The sequence below is a fragment of the Sinocyclocheilus anshuiensis genome, unplaced genomic scaffold (assembly GCF_001515605.1).
Source record: "Sinocyclocheilus anshuiensis isolate Anshui unplaced genomic scaffold, SAMN03320099.WGS_v1.1 scaffold850, whole genome shotgun sequence".
Classification (NCBI taxonomy): domain Eukaryota; kingdom Metazoa; phylum Chordata; class Actinopteri; order Cypriniformes; family Cyprinidae; genus Sinocyclocheilus; species Sinocyclocheilus anshuiensis.
Genome location: NW_015537937.1, coordinates 1,882,457 through 1,901,739, shown reverse-complemented (window position 1 = coordinate 1,901,739; position 19,283 = coordinate 1,882,457). Strand labels below are relative to the sequence as shown.

The window sequence follows — 19,283 nt, the reverse complement described above, 5'->3', positions numbered from 1 at the left end:
ACAACCCTGACATCCAGAATATAGTTTGTCGCTCCTGTAAACTTGTTCCATTTTACAAGCAGAGATGATGCAGTGGATGATGATATTGATGTTATGTTACAGTCTGGAGGAGACAAAAATGTCAAGATACAACAATGTGCACTAATACTATATATTTAGTTAAATACATTTCTAAAGTTAAAAAAAAAAAAGATTCCTAATATAAATGAAACATAATTTACTGAACTGTGATACATAATTTTAAACATTATTAATATTCTAAAATAAATATTAAATAAGTATTTTAATACTTACTTGCGGTAGCTTCTTTTACCTTCGAACAAAGAAAAATATGATACTCAAATTAATCATAAGGATTTCATAGGCAAAAAATGAACAATAAATCATTAACAGATCATAAAAGATTAATAAATACCTGTGTCACTGAAAATAGCGTTACAAAGATGCACAGTGTTCCTGGAAGATGCATCTCTGATTTGATGTATAAGGTGCTAATAAGTTACAGGTAAGTTATGATACATACGCTTGCTAATATGGAGAGAAATCTGAAATCTTTGGTGGCACGGTGCAAGTATACCTGCTCTGTGAGAACCAATCAGTGCATCCAAAATGCAAAATGAGGGCAGGTGGATGCCTCTGGGCTGAAGACATCATCTAAGTAACTCTCTGTGTGTGTGTGTGTGTGTGTGTGTCTGTGTGTGTGTGTGTGTTTTAATAGGTAAAGGGTAGGCTGGGGGTTATTGTTTGACAAATGAAGACCACAAACTTTGACACTAGTTCTTTCTAGATAAGCGCCATATTTTTAATAATTATTTTAAAATTATAATTAGTTTAAATGAAGAGCATACTGGTATGTTAGGATTATTTTTGAGTGGTAAGTGATATAGGATAGGTTGTTAGTCATTAGGTTTCAGGGAAACAGGCTCAGGATAATGGAAAGAGTGAAATTCCCATCCTTGAACTGGCTTGCCTCAAGCAGTCTGGTGTAATGTTAAAGAAAGATTAAATTACTGGATTTTAAACATATTTCCCCTATTATTTCACTTTAGTACTGGTTTAATATTGTCTTCTGTAATGATGATGTTGAATTTGTGAATGGGTTGGTCTTTTGAATTTGTTTTTTCCAATAAATGACATGAATACTGATTGAAACCAATTTGCATATTTGACTCATGTAAGGTTGCAACTGAATTGAATCAGTTCAGTTGGATTGATGACTGTTTTCAGTAAATCATTTATTATAAAGTTATTCATTTACCTTTCACTGAATTCACAATGGTACATTAACTGAAAAGGAGTTCATACTGTAAATGGAGATTTTTTTTTTTGCGTTATTCTTCTTAACGCCATTGTTTTTATATCAAATATATTTTTTTTTTAAATAGAAAACTTTTTTTAGCTTTCTTAATTTTTTTATCTGCATCTTAAGCTGAATATTGGCTGATATAATGATAAAAATGACAAACTAGTGGTCAAAGATCATACATGTGCAGTTAATTTGCCAATAAAAGTGAAACAGGTGTAAAACTGTAGCTATTTAGCTTTCTTTCTTTTTTTTACCAAATCATATATATAGAGAGAGAGAGATTTTGAAAGAATTTCAACTCTATTCTGTAAGTCATTCACTTTTTTTGTGTATTTTGATAAAAGCTTTTTTATTGTTTATTTTAGTCACTGTGTCATTCATTCAACTTATGTAATCTTGTTTCGGAAGCAGTTCTTTTTTTCTCTGATTTTTTTCCCCCTTCTCTTCCATCAGGATCATTTAGCTTACAATTTCCTGTAAGGAAGTGGCCGTAGGTCACACCTGTCTAATACATAACTGCTAATGCTATATCTTATTTCTTCTAATATTATAAAGTTTAAAATTCTAGAGCCTCGTCACTGCAAAATATGAGAGATCTTCCTTTCTGAGCTGCACTGGGAATGCCGAAAGCACTAGAATGTTACGCTATCAAAATTCATCATTGTGCCTAAAACAGTGTGTGCTGGTACTTTAAAGAGAAAGATAATGAAGGAATAGAGTGTCTTTGTCTCGGTCTCACTGATCCCAGAAAGAAGAAGCTATAAGGGAAAGCAAATCTGCCTCTTCGATTCAGAGCCTGAAACATACACCCAACTCTGTGTCCAGCCAGCTCAAATGGTTTTGTATGGTGGTTAAGATCAGTGTCTTTAATGTTATAGTTTCTTTTACTTTAACACAGGTGGATTCCAGGCCTGATCCGGTTTGCTTCCCAGTAGTGAATGAGAATCACTTGTTTAATTCATCTCTTCTGTGGAAGCACTAATCATAGTTTTTGAGAAGGAGCTTGATTCAGACTTAAACAGAAAGTGCACCTTCATAATTATAATGAAAGGTGACGTTGGAACTTAAGTTGCGTATAAACAAAACGTTTAACTTTGAACAAAATTCCATCACAACCATCATACTTTGTCCTTCAGAACATCGCCGAAGATGCTTTATTACTCAAATGTGGCCCTTTTTGTTCTTCAGGAAACTTGGAGTATGTTCAGGTATGATGCACTGAAGTAATGTCTGATGTTTCTCCTCAAATTCATTGAAAAAGTTGAAACAAATGAGACAGAGTAAAGGGCTATAATATTAATGTGCTAATACACTACACAGCTTTTAGTCCCACTTCATATTTGGTGTCTTTAAACACTATGTACTTAATAAAATAATGATTAACTGATAATGACAATTGTTGTGTGCCTATTGTGTTCATGTTTAATTGCTAAACACTTTTGCTGCTATTGAGGTGGGATACAGGTAAGTTTAGGGACAGGTTTGGTGGTATGATTAGGTTTAAGGGGTAGGTGTAACTACAGAAATTAATTACGGGTGTAAATACAGGGTGGTATTTTCAAATACAAGTACAATGTAAAAACGTTTATGTAGGCTACACAATAATTCCATTGTATCAAATTATTCATTTAAATGTAAGAACATAATAGTTAACGACACCTATAAAGTGGGTCCCAACTTTTCAAATCTGAACACATATTAAAACACTGGGCTCCACACATTTGGCTTTATACGGCTTTATAAGACTTGCATGCAAAAACATATGGAAGCCCGTTAGGCCTAAAGAACAGAAAGCCTTCTTGTCTCACGATTGTGAACTTTTTATCTGGCAGTTGCGAGTTATTTCTCACAACTGTAACTTTTCTTCCCAGTTTTTTTTTCCTCACAATTCTGAGAAAAGCCAGAGCTGTGAGATATAAACTCGCAATGACCTTTTATCTCACAATTTTGAGTTTATATCTCACAAGTCAGACATTGTTTCTCAGAATTGCGAGTTTGTCTCACAATTCTAACTTGCTCAGAATTGCGACAAATAAACGCACAGTTGCGAGTTTATGAGTCGAACTTGCGATATGTAACGTCGCAATTTTGAGAAGAAAAGTCAGAATTGTGAGATGGAAACTTGTAATTGCGAGAAGAAGAAAACAATCTGAATTGTGAGATAAAAAGTCAATGTCAAAATATCAAACATGTTTCATATCCTCCAACTGGATGGATTCATAGTCTGAAGCGAAAATAAATATAGTCTGTGTCCATAATACATTACGTGATATTCTGTGAAATCTAGCTCTGACTTTCGGAAATTAGCGTCGACTCATGCAGTAAACTGGCGCAAAAATCTTGGCAAAAGTTGTATAGTATATTCTACAGACGAATCTGAGATTAGCCTACTTGGGCCTGTTGCTTAGAAGAAAAATATTAGAATCAGGAGATTTAATGTCTTGTAGTAGAAACCAAATCTATAAGTATTTATTTACCTGGTATAATCAGTAGGCTAATCTTTCCCACAGGATGAATGATCAGTGTCTTTGTATGGCACGCGTTTAAGGCACATCTTTTCTCTCAGAAGCTATTCATTGCTCACGTTTTAGGCACCTAATGTTCATGCAAGACAATGACAGGTCTGTCTCACGTTCTACCCGCATGCTGTACGGTATCTCTCTGTCATATCAGAATCAGAATCAGAATCAGAAAGAGCTTTATTGCCAATTTTTCAGTGTGCCTGGGGAAAGAATCTGTTCTTGTGCCTGGCTGTCCTGGTATTCGGTGCTCTGTAACGCCGACCAGATGGCAAAAGTTCAAAAAGGAAATATCAGTTCAAATCAGTGCATCTGTCAGCAATGTTATTGTTATATTTATGCATTTTGCTGACACTTACACAAAGCTACTTAGAGTGCACTCACAGTACTGTATATGATATATCAAATATGAGTTCTTTGGCCAGTTTTCTATTATAGTTCATATCCCAACAAAATATTAAACGTTGATGTTTGTGCTGTGGACATGAATATGATGCTTCAAACCATGTGACTTTTTGAGCAGTTGTGTGCTATTCACTTAAGTGATTAGACTTATAATTGTAAAAAAAAAAAAAATACAACCTGATGGACAATAAAAGAGACCAAAAAATCCATTTTGATTGCAGCACTACTTACAATTTCTTAAAAACTGTAAAAATCTAAAGAAAATGTCATGTTGTGGGTTCTTGCTACAACATTGCTATTATGGTTGCTGTGATGTTACTAAATGTTTGCAAGGTTGTTCCTGGTGGTTTTATATGTTATGTGGTATCTGGGTTTTCTGGGTGGTTGCTAGTTGGCTTCTATACGATATTTGATAAGTCTCTATACGATATTCTGGTTTTCAGTGTAAATCTGTGGAAGGTTTTCATCTGATTTGAGGTATTGCTCACATCACCCATAGCACAGATGGTGCAGGATGAGTTACTGAAGTTTCATATTTATTGTTCAGGGTGTGTTCAAATCCAGTATTGATAACAGTGATGCTTAGCAAGTGCCACTAAATATGGTGTTATGTAAGAGAACATATCTTCTGGTGTGTTGGTTTTCATGAAGTAGCCTAGATGATAACACAGCTCAGGAAATCTATGTTCGTGACGTGGATGTTTCTTTTTTGAGGTATTTTGCAGCTTAAAATGATAATGTTTCCCATCTGGGTTTCATTTATCAATACATGTGCCATTAGATACATAGAAAAATATGCATATGAGCCACGAGTCATGTGCTGATCTTCAATGAAAAGGTAGAGAAAGAGAAAGTTCCTATCAACTGATAAATGTGTGGTTTACGACTTTTGCGACTTTTCTGCATTTGAGATGGAAACCTTTTGGTTCTTGTTCTGACTGTTTACACCAGTTATTAGAAACAGAACAGTATTGTCAAATTATGCAAATAAAATTGTCAAATAAATTTAATAGTGTTTAACATTTAGTCAATCTAAAGAATTAGTGTGTTAACTTTAGCAGCCCTATAACGTACATAAAATAAATATATAAATAGCAAATAGTGGCAAAACTGAATCTGAAATGTTAATAAAGAAAATATATTCTCAATATGTAATGCTTCATGCTGTTTATTAAGAGTACTAAAGGCTGCTATTGCATTGAGGTTCTCAGGCTGTAGGTCATTAGTAAACATACATATTTTGCAAATTCAATGTAATATATCATCCAAAGGACACATGACCTGGGGCAGACACTGAACATGAAACTTGTGCTGTTCGAATTTCCCATCCTAGTTCAGAGGAGGTCCACCCTGTATAAAACACACTGGTCCACTCCCTTTGGAGGCTTGCTGCTTAGGGGAATTCCTACAAATGCTTATAGTGTTGTTCGAATCATTACACAACATTAACATAGTCATTTTTCTTGTGACAATATGATATTACTTTTTTGGACATGTAAACATTTGGGCTTCATGAAATGCTTTGAATATCAGAAAACTACAGTATAAATTCAAACTTAATAATACAAAGGAAATGTATGTATAAAATATCACACATTTAGAAATGGTTAACAATTTGATTGAAAAATATATATTTTTGTTTTCATGTTTAACAGACCTTAAAGATACACATACATTTTCATTGAGCCAATTGTTATAGGTATTGCTGGCAAACAGTATATAAATGTGGCGAGATGAAAGTGGTGAGAAGAGAATGCCCTGTTGTCTCCGTTGATGACGTCAGAGCTCCATCTTCTTTCATCTGTGCCCTTTGACAGAAGACAAAAAGACATGAGAACCGGACATTTGCGGGAGGTCCAACTTGGATCATATACACACTGAAATGTATATGGCCTAAACATCATTCATGTCATGTCAAAGACAAGATCCTGCAACATTCTCATAATAGTTTTGTCTTTTTTTCCACAGCGTCTCAGCACACACACACACTTTTGTGTGTGTGTGTGTGTGTGTGTGTGTGTGTGTGTGTGTGTGTGTATATATTATTTTACACAGGGGAAGTGCTTAATTGTCATGAAAATAATGTCTTAAGTAGGATTTCTTTTCAAATATGATTTGATTTTTTCAGACTTTATAAGATTTATTTTTATTCCTAAATGTTTTAAGACAAGTAACAAGACACTTTATCATTTATCATATCTGAAGACATTTTGACTGAGATGCACATCTGGAGTCCCAAGAGCACAAGTGTCATATTTTATTGTCACAGGCTGTATAGCAATAAACATGTCCACATGTCTTATGGTGATCTGATCTTATGGTGGACACAAAGGCCTCCAGTTTCGGATGCCCTGGGTAAATCTTTCCCATGAGACTCCGCATCTTGTGTGTGATGACAGCAAATGTAAACATTATAAGTCATAATTTATGTGCAATTACTCACAAAACGGTTTAGTCCACACTCCTCCGGCCTCGATAGATCACTGCAGATCCACAGAAAAGCAGTTATATAGCACTGAGTCATAGAGAATGTGCTTGGAAGAGCTTGTCATTTCTAAATGTCTATTTTTTGACGTGTATATTTTTAAAAATAGTACTATATAATATTCAAATTATATAATATTATATTAATATATATTATAAATATTTAAAAGTGTATGATTGAAGATGAGTTTCAATAAGAATACACACCCATTCCCACAGTGTTTCCAGAACAGGAGACTGAAAAAAATAAAATAAAGAAACGTCATTTTACAAGATTAAAATGTGATGTTTTATTCATATTTTTTTATTTATAATTAAAACATCATTTTGTACCTGAGTAGTGTCTTCTGGGGCAGTATGTGACCTTCGAACCCTCTTGTGTTAAGGGAGCGACCACGACAGTGTATACTTCCCCACACAGGATCTCAGAGATGTCACATCCATGAGCCCCATTTGTGGCACTGCAGGTGTAGTTGGATCTGGTACCGTGCAGGTCGGCTGTGTAGTTGTACAGGCCGGGAGAAGAGCGCCAGTACACCCGAAGAGTGTTGTTATCCATCCGGTAGAGTCTCACGCTGGACGGACAACATGCACCTGAGAGAGGTTACAGATAATGAAAATGAGATAGAATGGTGAAAGTTTCCATTTTTCATTGATTTATTCAAAACTTTACGTAAATCATTCTTAAAACCATTAGTAAGTATGATTATATTGAATCTATGCAAAAAATGGTTTTACAACTGATTTACACAGACATTTTGCTTGTTTCTTTATTCCAACTGTCATTTATTTGATTTGATTTCATTCATTTTAAATATATTTTTAAATTAGACATTAGATAAACAAAATGTCACATTGTCATATATTAGATTTTAATTTTTTATTTCTCAATCACATGATGTTGTTTTAATGAAACCCTTTACTTGCCTATTTTGATTTTGTGTTTTGTTTTATTATTAATCATTTCACTTTTTTATTTGTAATTAATCTTCATTCTTTTTACTCTCATATATTGTTTTTGTCTTTGTTTTCTTAAGTGCACTGAGAAGCTACCTTTAAAGGTACAAGTATTAATAATATTCATATAAATAGGAATAATAAATGTAATAATACTAATAACTATTATTATTACTATTATTATTATTTTAAAGAAAGAGCACAAGCTTAAAATATAAATTGATAGAAGAACACCAGGTTGAATTAAAAGCATCTACTAGAGTAAATGACTATTAACCAGTCAAATGTTTGCAAATGCTGAATCTGTAGTGAATAATTTTGTGTTTTGTTTTTTTAATAATTTCAAATTTTTTTATTTTGAATTCTTTATTATATTTATTATTTTAAATATTTGTATTTAATTCCTTATTATTAGTTTTCTTATATGAATTTAAAACTATTTTTAAGGGTGTTAAATATAAAATAAATATTATTTTTAATTAATCATATAAATAGATAGATGGATGGATAGATGGAGAGATAGACAGACAGACAGACAGACAGACAGACAGATAGATAGATAGATAGATAGATAGATAGATAGATACATAGATAGATAGATAGATAGATAGATAGATAGATAGATAGAATGTGAACAAGCACTTCTCAAGAAAAGAAGTTTGTTGGAAAAAGGACACCATGTTTAATCTAAAGCACATACTCGAGTAAATGACTAGTAACCAGTTATGTGGTTAAATATGTTAGTGTCTAATCTGTAGTGATGCCATGAGAAAGCTACTTTACTCACTTGCAGAGAAACCGTGGTAACTGCACTCTGATTTATGTCCAGTAATGCTGAAAGCCTCCAGCGACACATTGTAGCTGGTGCCACACGTGATGCATCCCAGCAGGCAGTGTTTGTCCATGGTGTGACATCTGGCGTGACCTCTGGGGGATGTCAAAGAGGTGACATAAGACCCCGCCCCTGTGGCAGCCGACCAAGTGATGTTTGTCATAGACTGGGTCACCTGCTCAACACTCAGAGTTTCTGGACAACAGGGTCCTGGAGAGAGAAAGGGGACATTTATTTATCGCTTGACCATTATCAACCATTAATTATCTATTTCCGGATGTTTTCTATCTTCATTACTGCACCTGTTTCCAGGGGAATGGAGTAGCTGGGAAGACTCTGTCCTGCTGTGGTTGTTGCGTAGGTGCTGACGTCATATGTGGATCCACAGGACACACTGATGTAGCAGGAAGTGCCGCTGGATGAGCAGGTGAGCAAGTGGGGGAGACCCATGGCGATCACAGTGTAGTTAGCCTCGGTGTTTGTAGCCATCCAGAACACCTCCACCATGGAAGAGTTCACCTGAGTCACGTTGAGGATCACAGGGGCACAGGGAGCTGAGAGAAAGAGAAATAAGCTTAATTTCATAAAAACTGATACCATGTTACAGTGATAAGATCATATGTGACCCTGGAGCACAAAACCAGTCTTAAGTAGCACGAGTATATTTGTAGCAATAGCCAAAAATACATTGTATGGGTTAAAATTATAGATTTTTCTTTTATGACAAACATCATTAGGATATTAAGTAAAGATCATGTTCCATGAAGATATTTTGTAAATTTCCTACTGTAAATATATCAAAACTTAAATTTTGATTAGTAATATGCATAGCTAAGGACTTAATTTGGACAACTTTAAAGGCAATTTTCTCAATATTTTGATTTTTTTTGCACCCTCATATTCCAGATTTTCAAATAGTTGTATCTCCGCCAAATGTTGCCCTATCCTAACAAACCATACATCAATGGAAAGCGTATTTATTCAGCTTTCAGATGATCTATAAATCTCAATTTAAAAAACTGACCCTTATGACTGGTTTTGTGGTCCAGGGTCACATATAGTATAGCAATACTATAGTACTTTGAAATATACCATGGTAATGAAACTAAAGTTATTCCGATTATTTTAGGAAAACGTTTACTATTTTCACTTTGTGTTTTGTTTTATTAAAAAAAATATTTTTTTTCTACCCATGTTAATTTTTTTTCATAAATAATTGATTTTATTTTTTTATTTATATTTTTAAATATGCTTAATAATTTTTTTATTTCATATCTTGTTTTTGTCATTTTGTTTTTATATAAAAAGTGCATTGAAAAGCTACCTTTAAATGTGTTATATAAAAACAATATTAATATTTATATAAATCATGAATATTTTAATCATAATCATAATAATATGTAATATTATTATTACAATACTAATATTATAACATGGTATTTTTGGAAGTACTTTGAGCATCATATATAATATACAGTATTTTAACATATGTTATTACATATAGTATATGTACTATATGTTAACAATAATAATGATAACAACAACCATTGTTGTTGTTAATTGTTGTTTATATTGTATGTACATGTTGGTTAAAGTACTTCAAAAATACCATGGTAAGTTTACCACAAAACATGGTATTCCATGGTACTTTATTTTATGTGGCATACCACACACTAGTAATTTATTTTTTATATCTTTGTTTTATAATGTTAAGTGCATTGCGAAGCTACGGAGCCCCGCACATGACATGCAAGAAAATAAATAAATAAATAAATAAATCGTGCCCACGATTTACTAATTCGTTCCCTCGATGTACTAAAACGTGCACACGATTACTATTTTGTTCCCTCAATTTGCTAAATCGTGTGCACAATTTATAAATCGAGGGAACGAAATAGTCAAACGTGCACACGATTTAGCCTACTATTTTTTTCCTGCATGCCATGTGCGGGGCTCCGTACGAAGCTACTTTTAAAGGTACTATGTACAAATATATTATTAATAGTTATATAAATATCATTAATATTTCTAATAATAATATAATTATAACAGTATTTCAGAAGTACTTTGAGTAATAATATTGATTATTATTACTATAATTTATTATTATTATTACTATTATACCATTGTATTTTTGGAAATACTTTGAATAAATGCAATTGCACTTGTATATGAAATTGTATTTATACAATGTTAATTTCAATAATTGTTACATTATATTTACATTGTATTCAAAGTACCTAAAAAAACCATGGTACTATTATTGTAACTATACAACAAAACATGGTACCATCATGGTACTTTTTGTATGCGGCATATTGCCCAGCAGTATCTTGTGGGTTCACATGCAAATGAGCATTTATGTGTGTACCTGTCCGGCGTGTATGTGCACTACAGGTGTTATTGCATCCTTGTGTCTCACTGCAGGGCCGCACCACCACGCTATACAGGCTGTCACAGGTGAGATCAGAGAGCGCACACACAGGAGCCGTGTCGTTGCAGTGGATCCATTCACTTCCGTCTGCAGCGATCGTCTCGTATAACTCAGCTCCTCGAACTGAAGACCACGAAATCTCTAAAGTCTCGGTGGAAATCAGAGACACTGACAAATTGTTTGGACAGCAGGGGACTGAGGACAGAGAGAGATGCATATCAGATTTCGTACCAAATATTCTTGTGCAAAATTGCATCTGTTAAATAAATAAATGTAAATCTATGTGCATGAAATACAGACTTGTAGTATAGTTGACTATTTGACCCGGTGGACTGGTCCCGGCCAGGTTGTAAGCGAACACAGTTGAGAGGTACGTGTAGCCACATATGCACTGGAAGTAGCAGGTCGTGCCAGTGGTGTTGCAGTTTTCCTCTAAGCCGTCATCTCTCTTTACATAGGCGATATAGTAATCCACCCACTGAACCTCAGACCATGTGACGGAACAGTTCCCTATTGTCGGCTCCTCAATCCACACCAGCTCAGGAGGACATGGGACTGAAAATGATTCAAAGAAGACAACAAAGAACTGCACAACTCCTTATTAATGCATATGTGTGGTTTTGTATGTGTGTGTGTGTGTGAGTAAAATCTACAGGTGAGAAGGTCCTGTGGAGCTGAAGGTTCACTGGGTCCGGCCTCATTCTGTGCTGTGACGGTGATGGTGTGGTTCTGGCTGCAGCTGAGGGGACTGATTATGCAGTAGGTGCCTAAGGAGGAACTGCAGTTTTGGCCCGTTGAGCTCACAGCAGTGTACGCATCTGCACCACGGACTACCTGCCAATACACTGCCAGATCGAAAGAGCGACCCGGCGCCAACTGAACCTGCACATCTCCCGGGACAGTAGGACCTGTAGAGGACAGTGGGACAGAAAGAGAGAGGAATTTAAATTCTGTCATCATATATATATATATATATATACTCCCTCTCGTTCCAAACCTGTATTCAGGGCCTAAAATTAACACTCAACAAGCAGCAAATGTGAGTAAAAATCTGAGTATATGAAACAGTGTTACCCGCCAGTTGGCCTGGAACTTTGTTTACTAATTCTAACAATGCCTGAGAATGCAATATGGTTTATCACGATTATCAAAAGACTGCATTGTAATTATATGATTAGATAATCTAGGCTAGTGTGTGTTTCATAGTGAAGTGCTATGAGATTTTCACACAAGTTGCTCATGATAACATTGTCTCTGAGCGGTTAGCAGTAAATGCTGCTCCATGAACTTCATCTCTAAGTGCTGTGAGTTTAAAGGGTTAGTTCACCCAAAAAATTAATTTTAAAATGAAAATTCTGTCATTAATTACTCACCCTCATGTCGTTCTAAACCCGTAAGACCTCCGTTCATCTTCAGAACACAAATTAAGATATTTTTTATGAAGTCTGAGAGCTCTCTGACCCTCCCATAGACAGCAAGGGTACTACCACGATCAATGTCCAGAAATGTAGCAAGGAGATCAGTAAAATAATCCATGTGACATCAGGGATTCAACCGTAATTTTACAAAGCTACGAGAATACTTTTTGTACGCAAAGAAAACGCATACGCTGTTTATGTTCAGTGGATATTCTCCAAAATGGCACCAGGGTGACGCGGAGGAGACGAATTGTTGAATAAAGTCGTTATTTTTGTTTTCTTTGCATACAAAAAGTATTCTCGTAGCTTCGTAAAATTACGGTTGAACCCCTGATGTCACATGAATTATTTTACCGATCTCCTTGCTACGGTTCTGGACCTTGATCGAGGTAATTACATTGCTGTCTATGGAAGGGTCATAGAGCTCTCAGAATTCATCAAAAATATCTGAAGTTTCCCTATAGTTTTCTGCCCAAATAAAAGCCTTATGGTTTAAAGTTTGAAAGCAAAGAAAAAACAACTGTAAATATTAATATTGTACTATTAAAAATAATAATAATAAATTGCAATTAGATGTGTTTCCCCAATTTGGTCTGCATATTTTTAATGAAACAATGCATATAAAGTTTCATGGATGGTAACAATATTTATGGATGATAAATCTTAGTCACCAGCCATTGGCAGACATGTGGCAAAATGTTTTAGGACTTGCTTTCTTCTGTGGATCACAAAAGCTGATATTTTGAAAGAAGACATTCTGGGTCCAATTGGCTTCCATAGTTTGGACAAAAAATACTGTGAAGGCAATGGGACCCAAAACTGATTACTAAAATTCTTCATTGAAAATTCTTGATTCATAGTTTTATTTACATTTTACAAAATTATGAACAGATTTTCTAGTACACAGAGTCAGGCAAAACACTTCACGGAATGAGAGAATTTGTAAGGCTGAACATGCTGGTTGTGGGACACTGGGTCCCGCCTCTTTCAATTAAAAGATCCAAGCAGTTTATTGAGAAATGCATTGTGTGAACACATTCTGTTTAAAGTACTAGAAACAAGTAAGCCCTTACGTGTGATTTGGTAGACAATGATGTAATCTCCTTGGTTACCATCTGGATCCCAGGCATTGCCCTTGATGCTGTAGGTGGTGCCAGGCTGAAGGTCAGTGAAGGTCATATTGGTCTCAGACGTGTTGAGTCTGACCCGCGTGTCTGAGCCCTCCATGGTCATGACCAGGCTGTACAGCACAGCATGGTCCACTGGATTCCACTCTATCACAATGATGTCACTGCTGGGGGAGCTGGAAATCAGATCTGGGGCTACCAACACTGCAAACAGAGAAAAAATATATATTTTAATAACTTCATTTTATTAGCATAATGAAAGACAGAAGGAATAGAACATGTTGACAAAACAGCAAGTGCATAATCACAGGCAAAGACTCAACAGTTACTGCCCCTAGTGGTGAGTTTCGATCATTACAACTGAAACAAACTAAATTAAATGGATAGTCCACCCAAATATGAAAAATCTGTTATCATTTACTCACCCTCATTTAATTCCAAACCTGTATGAGTTTCTTTCTTCTGTGGAACACCAAACAATTTTGGGTCCCATTGAGTCCCATATCTATATTTTTTGTCAACTATAGAAGACAATGGGACCATTTGGTTACCAGCATTCTTGAAAATGTCTTCTTTTGTGTTCCACAGAAGAAATAACATCATGCATATTTAGAATGACATGACAATGAGTAAATAATGATAGCATTTTTATTTTTGGGTGGACTATCCCCTTAATACACTATTATAGGAAAAATATTATTTGTTGTGAGATGTTCCAGTGCTTATCTGCAGATATACTATGATTAGTTTTAAAATTATACTAGTATAAATGTCTGATAGGGACAGATATAGGATCTTGAGACGGAAACAACAACCTGTAGCGTGTCTGTTGGGTGAAATGAGATAGAGTGTAAGTTCTGTTGTTATAAATGAAACTTTATGAAACCCGTCCCTCTTATGTTACGTCAAAGCCGTTCCTTGGGGAGAAGCAACAGCCTAGTTCTCATGGTTTTATCTTTTCATTCAGTTTTGGGTATAAAGTCCAGCTCAAGGTGCAGTTACCGTCAACAGTCGGTAGAGCCAGAGGTACCAACTCTACACAATAGCTGGAGTAAACAATACTGTGTTATTGTTACAGGTTTTAAATACCAACTCATTGTCAACCAAGCAGGGAATAGTGCTCAAGTTTCCTTCTATTCTATGTTGTGTTATCTTTATAAAATGAGCTTTATATGAAAATGTCTGTGTTGGTTGGAAGTCTACAAGGTTTTTTTTTTTTAATCTTTATAGTGTTATGCCATGGATTTGTGGACTACGTTTTCCATAATCCATATTAAATCAGTAAAGTATGGTAGTAAACTGTTTTTGGACTGAAACTGATTAATAACCGCAGATTAGCATAATTGTTTAGAATGATATATGTATTGAACAGACATATCAAATTTGAACAAATGTATAAGTTTGAGTAGGCCATCATGCTAGTCCTGTCTGGTTTGATGGTTTTATAGGGGTTTTGGTTTGTCATTTCCATTGCTCAGGCTGGCAGACCAGCTAGCTGGGCAGGTAACCAGCTGAAGACCACCTAAACCATGGTAAACCATCCTTTTTTTCTGTCACAAACAGTAGGGATGTTACCCTTTTTAAAAAAAAAAGAAGAAGAAAGAAGTATAAAATAGCCAAAGTATTAAGCAAAAGGCATGTTTAAATCAAGCAGAAGGTGTTTGAATGAAAGTCATTTTACCTGTCCTAGCATTCACAGTTAGAGAAGGCTGACTCCTTCCCCCAGTGTTGACGGACATCACGCTGAGGGTGTATTGGGTGTAAGGCAGCAGACCGACCACTGTCCCGGGGGAAGTGTTCACCGGGCTTTCAGAGAAGAACCCATCCTCGTTCTCTGCCCGGATGATGTAGCTGGTGGCACCAGACACCACACCGAACTCCACTGTGATGCTGTCACTGTGTTTGGAGTAAGCCTGGTATATGAGGGGGACCTCAGGAGCTGATGGCACACAATACAAGAACATAATAATAATAATAATAAATGAAATTACAATAAATAAATAAATAACCAATAGCTACATTTCTAGAAAAATACGAATCAATTATTAATTTTGTAATGATGGTAGATAAATGCACTGTTTTTTTATTATTATAATAATTATAATAATTCATAATATACTAAATTAATAAACACATACAAATAAAAGCATACATTTATAATTTATAGATTGTAAAGTGCCCTTCATAAAATCTGTGGCTCAGTGTCTTATTTATATACATATATATATATATATATATATATATATGGTTTATATATATATATATATATATATATATATATATGGTTCTCACAGTCTTGAATATTGTTACATCCTGTAGATAAATGAGTAAATATTTAATCAAGACTGCAGTTCAACGTTGTAAGGTACTTAATTAGTCGTTTAATTTGTTAATCATTTATTTATTCAATAAATTAATAAAAAAATATATACATATGAATTAATCATTTATTACATAATATCGTTACCATTTAACCATTAAATGAAATAAAATAATGTTTCTAATAAATTAATACTTAAATTATTACTATTCAATTAACTTTATTTACTTTAAATTATTGGATTTGAACTTTTCTTTTGTAATTAATCATGGACAGCTTGTCCAACGCCTCAAAACAAAAGTCAGTAACGTCCAACGCCTCAAAACAAAAGTCAGTAACGTTAACGTTACCTGTCGTCTCCTCCGTTTCGGCGCTGCAGAGCACGTTCACCGCGTTGTCCATGGCTTCGACCCGCATCCTGTACACAGTGTTCGGGGATAACGAGTTAACGGAGCCCATCACCGTGCTGCCGCTGAACTGCGCGAAAACCGACGGCTCTGGGGAGTTTTTCGGCGTGGCGGTGATTTTGTACGAGCTCGCGCCGGTATGTCCGCTCCAACGGACCGTCATACTTTTGGAAGTGACGGTGAACACGGATAACGTGATGTCTGCAGACAGAGAAGCGGTTAGGATAGCATAATAATCATAATACCCGTTACAATTCATTAATACTACAAGATGAAAACAACCGGGTCATTCATTCCTCAAAATGGTCCGCCTTGTCAATTTTGAAAATGTGAGTTTTAGCCTGTTGAAAGATTTGACTGACCGTTTTAACTTCAAAACTTGACGTGTTTAAACTGAAAATGATGCCCTGAAAGGATGATAACAGCTTTTTTTTGTATATATATATATATATATATATATATATAACAGGTTTATTATATCAGATTTTACACCACTACAATATTACAAAATTAGTTATACGTCTGTAGAGACGGTGGGAATAAATACAAGCTTTTATTTCATATTTAATTTGAATTGTAACTAGAAAAACTTGTAAACAGGCCAAAAATCATCTTCACTGGGACAGAAAAAAAAAATTTTTTGGATGTGATAAGAAGAATATCCATAACATATAGTACAAGTTTGTGTCAAGTATTTGTTGAAGTCATCTTTTACAGTTTACATGAAAGACAAAATGCACCAATTTCATGGAATGACCCAAATATGACAAATATTAAAGATCTCCTACCATGTGCTTTGCATATCTGTAAATTAAGAGCAGAAATACAACAAATTACTTTTAATATATATATATAAAACATGCTAGAAAGCATCCATTCTTTGCTTATTTCAGGGAAAAACTATTACTCTGTCATATGGTATTATGTGCCATTAGTGGCCAAGGAAGCTTATTTGAGCATCACTCAGCACAGATTTTAGATCCAGAGCTATTTTTCCTCCTATCCGACTTGAAAGTGTGTACAAGTGCAAAACATGACAGTAGTATAATAAAAAGGACTATTGTTTTATGCATTACAAATAATCTGTTTTTACAATGCTGTTTATTAAGAATCCCAGTACACGTTTAAACACTCTTCCAGCAAGTTTCCCCAAAACTGTAACTTATCGCATGCATAAGAAAAAACAAATTTTTATTCTTACCTGTGGCACAGTAATAATCAATAAGACGATATTAGAAAGATGTAAATATTTCGACTCCATGCCTCAATTTTGGTGCAGATCAGCTGCCTTTAGGGCACACTTCCTTCTTCTGATTTGACTCTCTATTTCTGCAGGGTAATGGCTGAGGCTTAAGTTCTGTTTTTTTTCTCTCTATTACCGTCCAACAGGTATTTTATTGTTCTGGGAGTACCGAGCGTTCACGTGTGCCCCCTCCCTCTGTCACAGAGGAAGACTGGACCTATCAGCGCTGAAGGACAGCACAGGTAGCCATCAATACACTTGAGGATATACAAAAAGATCCACTCTGCCAGAGAATGGGCTGTTCAGGATTGTTTGTTCTATTGTCTGTCAAATACACCAGATATTGAATGTTCCATTTTAAATATAAACTTGGATAATACTTCAGAATTAAAAAGTATCAATGGTATTAATTCATATTATGAATTGAGAAAGTGTACTACAAATCTGAAGAGGCATTTATCGTATTACATACTTGCATGACAACTAGGGCTGGGCGATATAGCTAAAAAAATTTATCAACGATATAATGTTTCATATCGTTCGGTATCGATAATTATTGACATTTTTATAACCTTTTTTAAAACAAAAAGCAATAGAAAAAAATGTTTAAATTTAACCACTGTATTTTTAATTAACACAATTTATTGAGACAAACAACAAATATTTTTTGTTTTAACAATCAAACACAAAATAAAAATTAAACAAATATCTAATTTCTAATGTTTTATATGCTGATTAAATAGGTTTTAAGGAAACTTTTGTCTTGTCTCCCGAGGCCACAGGAGGGTGCAATGAGCAAAATAATGCAGCACATTTAAATTGTCAACGCAAGGAAGTAACTCTATAAAAACATGCATAACGTCTAAATTAACGAATATAATTTCGTAAATTGCATAAACAATTATGAACAAAACAGCATCATGTATTTATGCATTGCTTAATCTAAAGAGCCGAAGCGCCATTCACACAGATTGCATTTAAAAACATATGAGACGCAGTGAAAAGGAATAAACCTCCACAAATTCGTGACGTGTTTTCTAAAAGTTTTTAACTTTGCAATGGCTTTCTATACATCTCTTGTGTGAGACGCGAGTGCAGCAGTCATATTTGTCCGTCTAAAAATGCACTGAATATGCGTTCTGTGTGAATGGCTTGATTTCGGTTTTAACCTTTATAAAGATCTTCTCCGCATTGAGCTTCTATGTTTCTCTAATATGTTGAATGAATAACGCAGCAGCGGCGCGTCTTGTGGGCTAGACTAACAAAACATTAAAATGCAACAACGTCACTTACATCATCACCGCATCTCGCGCGCCCTGATGCACACCTAACATTCAAATGCAAATGTTTATTTTAAATTCGACTAATATTCATTCTTTATTCACAATCTCCTCATCACAGGCAGGCACAGCACTCATTTCAGCATGTGTTCGTGTTTGTGTGTGCTGTCTGCGTCACTCATAGCACGTGCCTATATCGTGCACTATATCAAACATTTTTTCTATCGATATCGAAGAAGGTGTACCGTCGATAAATATCGATACCGTTTTATCACCCAGGCCTAATGACAACCCATTTTTATTGTTGAACAGTTGCTATTTCATACACTAGAAACCATTTTCACTCAGATATTGCTAAAGAAAAAACAAGTAACGCACTGGATTAAACATGAAATTTTGAAGTAGACTAAAATAGTATTTTGTAAAACACACACTAGTAATCGTTGTTGTATTTACAACTTCAAAAAAAGTTTTCTCAGATGTTTCACCTAAAACATTTGTTGTAGTATATTGGAGAAATAGAACTTAATGAGTTCATAATGAGAATTCAG

General features: G+C 34.8%; 1 protein-coding gene across 1 annotated transcript; it reads right to left on the bottom strand.

The window, feature by feature from the left end:
* Positions 1 to 5,382: 5,382 nt before the first annotated feature.
* On the bottom strand, positions 5,383 to 17,536 carry LOC107660526 (fibronectin type III domain-containing protein 7-like). Its single transcript, XM_016449853.1, has 14 exons — positions 17,411 to 17,536; positions 16,998 to 17,013; positions 16,153 to 16,410; positions 15,164 to 15,421; positions 13,429 to 13,686; positions 11,591 to 11,845; positions 11,238 to 11,492; positions 10,875 to 11,132; positions 8,806 to 9,057; positions 8,459 to 8,713; positions 7,048 to 7,308; positions 6,922 to 6,951; positions 6,674 to 6,713; positions 5,383 to 6,038 (listed from the first exon to the last, which is right to left on the bottom strand). Exons 1-13 carry the CDS (start codon positions 17,468 to 17,470, stop codon positions 6,682 to 6,684), a joined length of 2,448 nt encoding a protein of 815 aa, XP_016305339.1. The 5' UTR covers positions 17,471 to 17,536; the 3' UTR covers positions 5,383 to 6,038; positions 6,674 to 6,681.
* Between the last annotated feature and the right edge of the window lie 1,747 nt (positions 17,537 to 19,283).

Coding starts and splice junctions, on each gene's coding strand:
- LOC107660526 (XM_016449853.1), bottom strand. CDS start 17,470: ATGGAGTCGAAATATTTACATCTTTCTAATATCGTCTTATTGATTATT. Junction 13,687..15,163: donor AACTGTGAATGCTAGGACAG/GTAAAATGACTT, acceptor CTCTGTTTGCAG/TGTTGGTAGCCCCAGATCTG. Junction 6,952..7,047: donor CCCCAGAAGACACTACTCAG/GTACAAAATGAT, acceptor TATTTTTTTCAG/TCTCCTGTTCTGGAAACACT.